Source organism: Triticum aestivum, chromosome 2B (genome assembly GCF_018294505.1).
Source record: "Triticum aestivum cultivar Chinese Spring chromosome 2B, IWGSC CS RefSeq v2.1, whole genome shotgun sequence".
Classification (NCBI taxonomy): Eukaryota; Viridiplantae; Streptophyta; class Magnoliopsida; order Poales; family Poaceae; genus Triticum; species Triticum aestivum.
In genome coordinates, this window is record NC_057798.1 from 45,936,516 (window position 1) to 45,948,258 (window position 11,743).

The 11,743-nt window shown below is 42.3% G+C and overlaps 1 protein-coding gene across 3 annotated transcripts in view; it reads left to right on the forward strand.

Annotated features, from left to right (window-relative positions):
- Positions 1-11,258: 11,258 nt before the first annotated feature.
- The window catches only part of LOC123043369 (probable cleavage and polyadenylation specificity factor subunit 1), a 20,773-nt gene continuing 20,288 nt past the window's right edge, over positions 11,259-11,743 (forward strand). Inside the window, exon 1 of one of the 3 annotated variants that reach the window (XM_044465786.1) lies at positions 11,259-11,719. In XM_044465786.1, the coding sequence (XP_044321721.1) occupies positions 11,403-11,719 (317 nt within the window). In that variant the 5' untranslated portion in view covers positions 11,259-11,402. The remainder of the gene's footprint in view (positions 11,720-11,743) is intronic. The other 2 variants (XM_044465787.1, XM_044465785.1) reach the window with 2 other exon arrangements.

Consider the following 11,743-nt stretch of genomic DNA (forward strand, 5'->3'; position numbering starts at 1 on the left):
GCTTATTTTGATGAATCTATGAGTAGTATCAGAGGGTATGAACCATAGAGAAGTTAGAATATAGTATATATTACACCAATATGAATTTATAATGAGTTCATTACAGTACCTAAGTGGTGGTTTTATTTTCTTATACTAACGGAGCTTACGAGTTTTGTTTTGAGTTTTGTGTGGTTGAAGTTTTCAAGTTTTGGGTAAAGATTCGATGGACTATGGAATAAGGAGTGGCAAGAGCCTAATCTTGGGGATGCCCAAGGCACCCCAAGGTAATATCCAAGGACAACCAAAAGCCTAAGCTTGGGGATGCCCCGGAAGGCATCCCCTCTTTCGTCTTCGTTCATCGGTAACTTTACTTGGAGCTATATTTTTATTCGCCACATGATATGTGTTTTGCTTGGAGCGTCATTTTTTTTATTAGTATTTGCTTTCTGTTATTTAGAATAATGTTTTGCATCTATATTTTCAATAAAAAGTCAAGGATAGCCTTTACCATGCTTGTTTTGCTAGTATACATGTTGCTGTTTGAAAACAGAAAGTTTACCGCTGTTGCAAAAATTCCCTAGAAAAGTAAGAGAGTGATATAATGTTGAATATTTTTGAATAATGAGCTCTGATAAATCTTCTACAGCGTAGTAGTTTTCTTATAATTTTTGGAGTTAGGGAAGTATGATAAATTTTGCATTCTTTACAGACTATACTGTTTTGGCAGATTGCTGTTATGTTTGCATTGTTTGCATATGTTTGCTTGTTTAATGATTCTATTTGAGGATAGGAGTATTAAATATGCAGAGACATTTAGTATTCAATGTTGAATAATAATTTTAGTAATTTGTTATAGTAGAAAATGATAAGGCTTTTGCATTGTTTTATACTAACTTATCTCACGAGTTCTTGTTGAGTTTGGTGTGAATGAAGCTTTCGAGATTTAGGAAATCGAGATATAAAAGGAATTAAGGAGACAAAAAAGCTCAAGCTTGGGGATGCCCAAGGCACCCCAAGATAATATTCTAAGAAATCTCAAGCACCTAAGCTTGGGGATGCCCCGATAGACATCCCACCTTTCTTCTTCAACAATTATCGGTCAGTATCGGTTGAACCTAAGTTTTTTGCTTCTTCACATAAGTCGTGCTATCCTTGCAATGCCATTTTATTTTGTTTTGCTTGCTGTTTGAATAAAATACCAATATCTGAAATTCTTTATTGAGAGAGAGTCTTCATATAGTTACATAATTATTTAACTACTCATTGATCTTCACTTATATCTTTTTGGAGTAGTTTGTCATTTACTCTTGTGCTTCACTTATATCCTATGAGTAAATGGTTGAATGAGTTGAATGTCATAAATCTGAAATTATATATGTTTCATTTGCTTATCCCATGGGGAGTAATGACTTCACATCTAAGAAGTACAGGTTGTAAATTTATTTAAGGTTAGCAAGCATTGTATTGGTCATTTGAAAAATCCATGAAAGAATGTTGAAGGAAGAGAGATTTCACATATAAATATACTATCTTAGACATCTTTTATAATTATGAGCACTCATTAAGTATGACATGCTAAAGAGTTGATGTTTGACAAGGAAGACAACGTAATGGGTTATGTTTTCTCACATCTCAGTTAAAGTATATTGTCATGGATCATTCAAACATGTTGAGCTTGCCTTTCCCCCTCATGCTAGCCAAAATTCCTTGCACCAAGTAGAGATACTACTTGTGCTTCCAAATATCCTTAAACCCAGCTTTTGCCATGAGTGTCCACCATACCTACCTATATGTGGTATTTACCTGCCGTTCTAAGTAAATTTGCATGTGCCAAACTCTAAACCTTCAAATAATAATTTGTTTTGTATGCCCGAATCGCTCATGTAGCGACTAGGGGTTGTCAGTATCTTCCATGCTAGGTGGGTTATTCTCAAGATGAGTGGACTCCGCTCATCATGCACGAGAAAAATGGCTGGCAACCGGGATGCCCAGTCCCATGATCAAAAGATCAAAATCAAATCAAAAATAATTGCAAACAAAACTCCCCTAGGTTTGATGTTAGTTGGAGGCACCTGTTGTTTCGGGCAAGCCATGGATTGATGATTGTTGGTGGAGGGGGAGTAAAAACTTTTACCATTCTATTTGGGAACTGCCTATAATGTATGTAGTATGGAAGATATTGGGAACTCTTGGTTGTTATGTTGACAATGAGATCATACCTCTCAAAATAATTTATCTCTATTTCAAAATTGAGCTCTGGCACCTCTGCAAATCCCCGCTTCCCTCTGCGAAGGGCCTATCTTTTACTTTTATGCAAGAGTCAAGGTGATGTTCACCTTTCCCTTTTTCATTTTATCCTTTGGCAAGCACCTTGTGTTAGAAAGATCCTGATATATATATCCAATTGGATGTAAGTTAGCATGAACTATTATTGTTGACATCACCCAAAGGTGAATACGTTGGGAGGCAACACTATAAGCCCCTATCTTTCTCAGTGTCCGATTGAAACTCCATAACCATAAGTATTGCATGAGTGTTAGCAATTGTAGAAGACTATATGATAGTTGAGTATGTGGAGTTTGCTAAATCAAAACTCTGACATAGACCCTTCCTGAAAATAAGATGAATTGTAATTGTTTGATGACTAAGAATGAAGTTTGCTAGTTTTCAAGAAAGTTTATGGTCTATGCTTTAACATGTGAATAGCTTGTTACTTGATCTTGAGAAGTTTTATGAGATGAACTACTGTTATGACATATAATCATGCTAGAAAAGGTGATTGAAATTATCATTGATCAAACTTGTGCACCTGCTAGCATTCACACTTCATAAATTCTTTCTTTTATCATTTACCTACTCGAGGACGAGCAGGAATTAAGCTTGGGGATGCTGATAGGTCTCCAACGTATCTATAATTTATGAAGCATTCATGCTATATTATTATCTATTTTGAATAATTACGGGCTTTATTATACGTTTTTATATTACTTTTGGGACTAACCTACTAACTGGAGGCCCAACTCATATTGCTGTTTTATTGGCTATTTCAGTATTTCGAAGAAAAGGAATATCAAACGGAGTCCAAACGGAATGAAACCTTCGAGAGCGTGATTTTTGGAAAGGATATGATCCGAGAGACTTGGAGTACAAGCCAGGGAAGGTTCAAGAAGGCCAGGAGATAGGAGGGCGCGCCCACCCCCTGGGCGCGCCCCCTATCTCGTGGGCCCCTCGAGGCTCCCCCGACCGACTTCTTTCGCCTATATATTCCCATATACCCTAAAACGGTCGAATACAAGTTCCGCCGCCGCAAGCCTCTGTAGCCACCAAAAACCAATCGGGACCCTGTTCCGGCACCCTGCCGGAGGGGGGATCCCTCACCGGTGGCCATCTTCATCATCCTGGCGCTCTCCATGACGAGGAGGGAGTAGTTCACCCTCGGAGCTGAGGGTATGTACCAGTAGCTATGTGTTTGATCTCTCTCTCTCTCTCTCGTGTTCTCGATTTGGCACGATCTTGATGTATCACAAGCTTTGCTATTACAGTTGGATCTTATGATGTTTCTCCCCCTCCACTCTCTTGTAATGGATTGAGTTTCCCTTTGAAGTTATCTTATCGGATTGAGTCTTTAAGGATTTGAGAACACTTGATGTATGTCTTGCCATGCTTATCTGTGGTGGCAATGGGATATTCACGTGATTCACTTGATGTATGTTTTGGTGATCAACTTGCGGATTCAGTGACCTTGTGAACTTATGCATAGCGGTTGGCACACGTTTTCGTCTTGACTCTCCGGTAGAAACTTTGGGGCACTCTTTGAAGTACTTTGTGTTGGTTGAATAGATGAATCTGAGATTGTGTGATGCATATCGTATAATCATACCCACGGATAATTGAGGTGACAATGGAGTATCTAGGTGACATTAGGGTTTTGGTTGATTTGTGTCTTAAGGTGTTATTCTAGTATGAACTCTATGATAGATTGAATGGAAAGAATAGCTTCATGTTATTTTAGTACGGAATCTTGAATAGATAGATCCGAAAGAATAACTTTGAGGTGGTTTCGAACCCTACCATAATCTCTTCGTTTGTTCTCCGCTATTAGTGGCTTTGGAGTGACTCTTTGTTGCATGTAGAGGGATTGTTATATGATCTATCTATGTTATTATTGTTGAGAGGACTTGCACTAGTAAAAGTATGAACCTTAGGCCTTGTTTCCTACCATTGCAATACCGTTTACGCTCACTTTTATCATTAGTTACCTTGCTGTTTTTATATTTTCAGATTACAAAAACCTATATCTACCATCCATATTGCACTTGTATCACCATCTCTTCGCCGAACTAGTGCACCTATACAATTTACCATTGTATTGGGTGTGTTGGGGACACAAGAGACTCTTTGTTATTTGGTTGCAGGGTTGTTTGAGAGAGACCATCTTCATCCTACGCCTCCCACGGATTGATAAACCTTAGGTCATCCACTTGAGGAAATTTGCTACTGTCCTACAAACTTGTGCACTTGCAGGCCCAACAACGTCTACAAGAAGAAGGTTGTGTAGTAGACATCAGTGCATGATACCGGCGAAAGTTGCGTGATATAATAGAGGCTAGCAAAGTGGAAAGGCGAGTGTGCGTATATCCCTGGACTCACATTAGTCATAAAGAACTCATATACTTATTGCAAAAATCTACTTAGCCCTCGAAGCAAAGTACTACTACGCATGCCCCCTAGAGGGATAGATTGGTAGGAAAAGACCATCGCTCGTCCCCGACTGCCACTTATAAGGAAGACAATCAAAAGAGTACTTCATGCAACAAATTTGTCACACAACTTTTACCATACGTGCATGCTACGGGACTTGCTAACTTCAACACAAGTATTTCTCAATTTCATAATTACCCACTAGCATGATTCTAACATTACTACCTTTATATCTCAAAACAATTATCAAGCATCAAATTGATCCTAGTGTTTAATGCATTTTCTATGATAGTTTTTATTATACCCAACTTGGATGCCTACCATTCCAGGACCGGTTTTATAACCATAGCAAATACCATGCTGTTCTAAAAGACTCTCAAAATAATATAAATGAAGCATGAGAGATCAACAATTTCTTCAAAATCAAGCCACCGTTGTGCTCTAAAAGATATAAGTGAAGCACTAGAGCAAAAATTATCTAGCTCAAAAGATATAAGTGAAGCACATAGAGTTATTCCAATAAATTTCAATCAAGTGGGCTTCTCCCAAAAGGCGTGTACAGCAAGGATGATTGTGGTAAACTAAAAAGCAAAGACTAATATCATACACGATGGTCCAAGCAAAACACATACCATGTGGCGAATAAAAATATAGCTCAAAGTAAAGTTACCAATGAACGAAGATGAAAGAGGGGATGCCTTCCCGGGGCATCCCCAAGCTTAGGCTTTTGGCTATTCTTGAATATCTTGGGGTGCCATGGGCATCCCCAAGCTTAGGCTCTTGCCACTCCTTATTCCATAGTCCATCAAATCTTTACCCAAAATTTGTAAACTTCACAACACAAAATTCAACAGGAAATCTCATAAGCTCCGTTAGTGCAAGAAAGAAAAACCACCACATAAGGTACTGTAATGAACTCATTCTTTGTTTATATTGGTGTTAAACCTAATCTATTCCAAGTTCTCTATGGTTCATACCCTTACATACTAGCCATAGATGCATCAAAATAAGCAAACAACACACGAAAGGTAGAATCTGTCAAAAATAGAACAGTCTGTAGCAATCTGTAACTTTCGGTTACTTATGGAAATCCAAAAATCCTACCAAAATAGGACATCCTAAGAAATTTGTCTATTGATCTATAGCAAAAAGAATCAACACAAAAGCACGTTTCTGTGATTTATTGATTTTTTTTCTTGTGAGCGCAAAGTTTCTGTTTTTCAGCAGAATCAAATTAACTCATACGATATGTTATCCTATAGGTTCCACTTGGCACAAACACTAAATAAAACATGAAAACACATCTAAACAGAAAGTAGATGCAAATTTTATTACTAAACAGGAACAAAAACAAAGGACACAAAGAAAATTGGGTTGCCTCCCAACTAGCGCTATCGTTTAACGCCCCTAGCTAGGCATAAAAGTGAAGATAGATCTAACTAGTGTCATCTTTGGCACTTGATTCATAAGTAGCTCGCATGATAGATTCATAAGGTAATTTAATCTTCTTTTTGTAAAGTGCTCCATGTCTTTCCTTAATTGAAATTGGAATCTAATATTCCCTTCCTTCATATCAATAATCGCGCACTTCTAAGGAAAAGTCTACCAAGAATAATAGGGCAAAAAGATTGCAATCTATATCAAGAACGATAAAACCAACGGGCACCAAATTTCTGTTTGCAACAATGAGGACATCATTGATTCTTCCCATTGCTTTTTAATGGTGGAATCCGCAAGGTGCAAATTTAAAGAGCAATCATCAAGATCATGGAAACCTAGAATATCACATAAAGTTTTCGGAATCGTGGAAACACTAGCACCCAAATCACATAAAGCAAAACACTCATAATCATTAATTTTAATCTTTATAGTAGGTTCCCACTCATCATTAAGTTTACTAGGTATAGAAACTTCCAAATTAAGTTTTTCATCAAAAGATTGCATCAAGGCATCAACAATATGTTTGGTAAAGGCTTTATTTTGACTATAAGCATGAGGATAATTCAACACGGATTGCAACAAGGAAATACAATCTACTAAAGAAAAATTATCATAATCAAATTCCTTGAAATCCAAGTTAGTGGGTTCAATGCTATTTAAAGTCTTGACCTCTCCAATCCCACTTTTACCAATTTTAGCATCAAGATCTAAAAACTCCAAATTATTGGGACGCCTTTTAACTAAAGTTGACTCATATCCAGTCCCATAATTGTCAAGATTCATATTGCAAAACAAAGATCTAATAGGGGACACATCAATAACTTTAAGATCTTCATCATTATTTTCATGGAAACTAGAAGAACACGCTTTAACAAAGCAATCTTTCTTAGCACGCAATCTAGTGGTTCTTTCTTTACATTCGTTAATGGAACTTCTCATAGCTTTGAGAGACTCATTGATATCATGCTTAGGAGGAGTAGATCTAAGTTTCAAAGAATCAATTTCAAGAGAAAGTCTATCAACGTTCCTAGCCAAATCATCAACTTTAAGCAATTTTTCTTCAAGCAAGGCATTAAAATTCTTTTGAGAGACCAAAAATTCTTTCACACTATTTTGAAAATCACAGGGCATCTTATTAAAATCACAGGAATTTCCATAATTATTAGAGGAATTACTAAGGAATGGTCTAGGATTAAAGTTTCCTCTATAAGCATTGTTGCCAAAATTATTCCTACCAACAAAGTTTACATCCACAGATTCATTAGTATTCTCAATCAAGGTGGATAAAGGCATATCATTAGGATCAATATAAGCACTCTTAGTAGCAAACAATCTCATAAGCTCATCCATCTTTCCACTCAAAACATTAATTTCTTCTATAGCATGCACTTTTTTACTAGTAGATCGTTCGTGTGCCATTGAGAATAATTAGCCATGATATTATCAAGAAGTTTTGTAGCTTCTCCTAGGGTGATTTCCATGAACGTGCCTCCGGCGGCTGAATCTAAAAGATTTCTAGAAGCAAAATTCAGACCGACATAAAAGTTTTGTATGATCATCCATAAATTTAAACCATGAGTAGGGCAATGGTGAATCATTAATTTCATTCTTTCCCAAGATTGGGCAACATGCTCATGATCAAGTTGTTTAAAATTCATAATATCGTGCCTAAGGGAGATGATCTTAGCGGGAGGAAAATACTTAGAGATAAAAGCATCTTTGTACTTGTTCCAAGAATCAATACTATTTTTAGGCAAAGACGAAAACCAAACTTTAGCACGATCTCTAAGTGAAAACAGAAATAACTTCAATTTAACAGTATCATTATCCGTATCTGTTTTCTTTTGCATCTCACACAAATCAACAAAGTTGTTTAGATGGGTAGCGGCATCTTCACTAGGAAGGCCGGAGAATTGATCTTTCATAACAAGATTCAGCAAAGCAGCATTGATTTCACAAGACTCAACATCATTAAGAGGAGCAATCGGAGTACTAAGGAAATCATTATTTTTGGTATTGGAGAAATCACACAATCTGATATTATCTTGCGCCATGGCGACAAGTAATCCAACACACAAGCAAACAGAAAAAGGCAAGCGAAAGAGAGAGGAAGAAGAAGGCAAGCGGAAAAGAGAGGAGATTGGGAAAGAGAGGGCGAATAAAACGGCAAGGGTGAAGTGGGGGAGAGGAAAACGAGAGGCAAATGGCAAATAATGTAAATGCGAGGGAGATGAGTTTGTGATGGGTACTTGGTATGTCTTGACTTGAGTGAAGACCTCCCCGGCAATGGCGCCAGAAATCCTTCTTGCTACGTCTTGAGCTTGCGTTGGTTTTCCTTGAAGAGGAAAGGGTGGTGCAGCACAGTAGCGTAAGTATTTCCCTCAGTTTTTGAGAACCAAGGTATCAATCCAGTAGGAGTCTCCTCACAAGTCCCACACACCTACACAATCAAACAAAGAACTCGCAACCAATGCGATAAAGGGGTTGTCAATCCCTTCACGCCCACTTGCGAAAGTGAGATCTGATAGAGATAATATGATAAGATAAATATATTTTTGGTATTTTATAATATAGATTGAAAAATTAAAGATGCAAATAAAAGTAGATTGAAAGCTTATACGATAAAGGATAGACCCGGGGGCCATAGCTTTCACTAGAGGCTTCTCTCAAGATAGCATAAGTATTACGGTGGGTGAACAAATTACTGTCGAGCAATTGATAGAAAAGCGAATAATTATGAGATTATCTAGGCATGATCATGTATATAGGCATCACGTCCGTGAGAAGTAGACCGCCTCCTGCCTGCATCTACTACTATTACTCCACACATCGACCGCTATCCAGCATGCATCTAGAGTATTAAGTTCATAAGAACAAAGTAACGCTTTAAGAAAGATGACATGATGTAGAGGGATAAACTCATGCAATATGATATAAACACCATATTTTTATCCTCGATGGCAACAATACAATACGTGCCTTGCTGCCCCTGCTGTCACTGGGAAAGGACACCGCAAGATTGAACCCAAAGCTAAGCACTTCTCCCATGGTAAGAAAGATCAATCTAGTAGGCCAAACCAAACCGATAATTCGAAGAGACTTGCAAAGATAACTCAATCATACATAAAAGAATTCAGAGGAGATTCAAATTTTTCTCATAGATAAACTTGATCATAAACCCACAATTCATCGGATCTCAACAAACACACCGCAAAAAGAGTTACGTCAAATAGATCTCCACAAGAGAGGGGGAGAACATGGTATTGAGATCCAAAAAGAGAGAAGAAACCATCTAGCTAATAACTATGGACCCGAAGGTCCGTGGTAAACTACTCACAACTCATCAGAGAGGCCTTGGGGTTGATGTAGAGGCCCTCCATGGTGGATTTCCCCTCCGGCAGAACGCCGGCGACGGCTCCAAGATGGGATCTTGCGGATACAGAAGGTTACAGTGGTGGAAGTAATTTTTCGGTTGCTCCCTCGATGGTTTCGGGGTATATGGGTATATATAGGAGGAAAAAGTACGTCGGTGGACGCCCAAGGGGCCCACGAGATAGGGGGCGCGCCCTGTGGGGGGGGGACCCTCCACCCTCGTGGCCGCCTCGAGAGCTTCTTGACTTGCACTCCAAGTCCTCTGGATCACGTTTGTTCCAAAAATTACGCTCCCGAAGGTTTCATTCCGTTTGGACTCCGTTTGATATTCCTTTTCTTCGAAACACTAAAATAGGCAAAAAAACAACAGCAATACAGGCTGGGCCTCCAGTTAGTAGGTTAGTCTCAAAAATGATATAAAAGTGTAAAGTAAAGCCCATAAACATCCAAAACAGGTAATATAATAGCATGGAACAATTAAAAATTATAGATACATTGGAGACTTATCAACGCCCGGCGCTGGCGGCACACCTACTCGCGGACGTAGTCCTCCTTCGCCCATTTGAGGGCGGACTCGTCGTCGGGGCCCACCATTTCGATGTGCTCCGGCTTCACGGGGAGCAAGCCCGGCTCGGGCTTCGGTCGGACCAGGCGCAGGGAGTGCCTCGCCGGTGCCGTCGCAGGCAGTAAGGGCTCATTGATGACGAGGGCGCCACTGCGAGTGCGATGCCCGAGCAGGGTCCCCTCCGGCTCGGGCCTGACGGGGTGGAGGGCCGGTGAGCCGGAGCCCGACGACGAGGACGACCCCGACTCCATTCGCCGTGACATCCAGGAACCGCCGCGTCGGCGAGAGAAGGACGACCACGTCGGGTACTCCAGCCGCGGCACGTTGCCGATCTCGATGTGGTCGAGGACGTCGTCGAGGGTGCGGCCGGGGACGCCCCACCACTCGCGCCGTCCTTCGGCGTTGAGGCGGCCGCGGGGAATGACGCCGTTGACGGAGGCGATCTGCTCCTCGTGGCGGCGTTGGAAGAACATCGTCCACAACGTTTCACTGTCGGGCGCGTACCTCGGCTGGTTTCGCTGCTCCTCTGTCAGGGAGGAGCGGATGCGGGCAATCTCCGTCCGCTGTGCCGCCCCTTCGGGTACCGGTGGTACCGGGACACCGCCGGCGCTCAGCCTCCACGCCCCGACACACGCATGTCGGGGGGCGCCGGGTACTCGGCCTCATAGAGGAGGCGCGCCTCCGGCTCTTGGGGGTGTTGGCGGCTGAAGCCGTTCGCCGTTGTGCCGTCGCCTGAAAACCTCTCGGGCATCTTTGCTTTGCTCGTCGGCGGGGAGAAGGCTTTTTTGCGAGAGGGAGAGTGGGAGGCTGTGACGCTCACCGGCCCATTTTTTTCTCAAACTGGCCCCTTTTTGCATTTTTTACATGACCCCCGGTGCTGGGGCGCCATGCTACATAGCATGACGCCCCGGACTAGGGCGCCGTGGTAGCGACATGTAGCACGTCACCTCTAGCATGGCGTCCTAGCTCCGGGCATCATGCAAAATGGCTAGTTTGTGAAATATTTTCAGATTAGGGTCATTTCGTGTTGAAGTTTCAAAGAAGGGCAGTTTCATCCATTTTCACAGAGTTCGTAGTCTGCTGGTCAAAGGACCTGGTTGCAATTTCTTTTACTGCTGAGGTGCTTTGTACATGTAAAAAGAACCAACTTTTGCAGTGAAACGTGACGGAGGCGGTAGGGCTTTTGCCAAATCTCGAGCTGCCCCCTCCCCCCCTTCCCTTCCCCCCTCCGTCGTCTCCGCGGCGCCTCTCCCCCCGAGTTTCCGAAACCACGCCGCAAAACCCTAGCAGGCCGGCCGCGGAGGGGGGCGAAGAGCCCTAGCGCCGCCCCGCGCCCGCGAGGATGAGCTACGCGGCGTACAAGATGAAGCACTGGCCGACGGGCATCGAGCACTGCGCCGCCGGCTTCATCGCGCACCGCCCCTCCGACGCCGCTGCCTTCCCCGCGCCCGCCGCGGGGCCGGCGGCCTCCTCCGGGGCCGACAGCGACGCCGACTCCTCCTCCGCGAGGCGCCGCGGCCCCACCCCCAACCTCGTCGTCGCGGCCGCCAACGTGCTGGAGGTCTACGCCGTCAGGGCCGAGGCGGCGCCCGCCGCCGAGGACGGGGCCGCGTTCGACGGCGTCCTCGGGGCCCGCCTCGAGCTCGTGTGCCATTACAGGTGCGCGCCCCGGCTGTCCCTGCG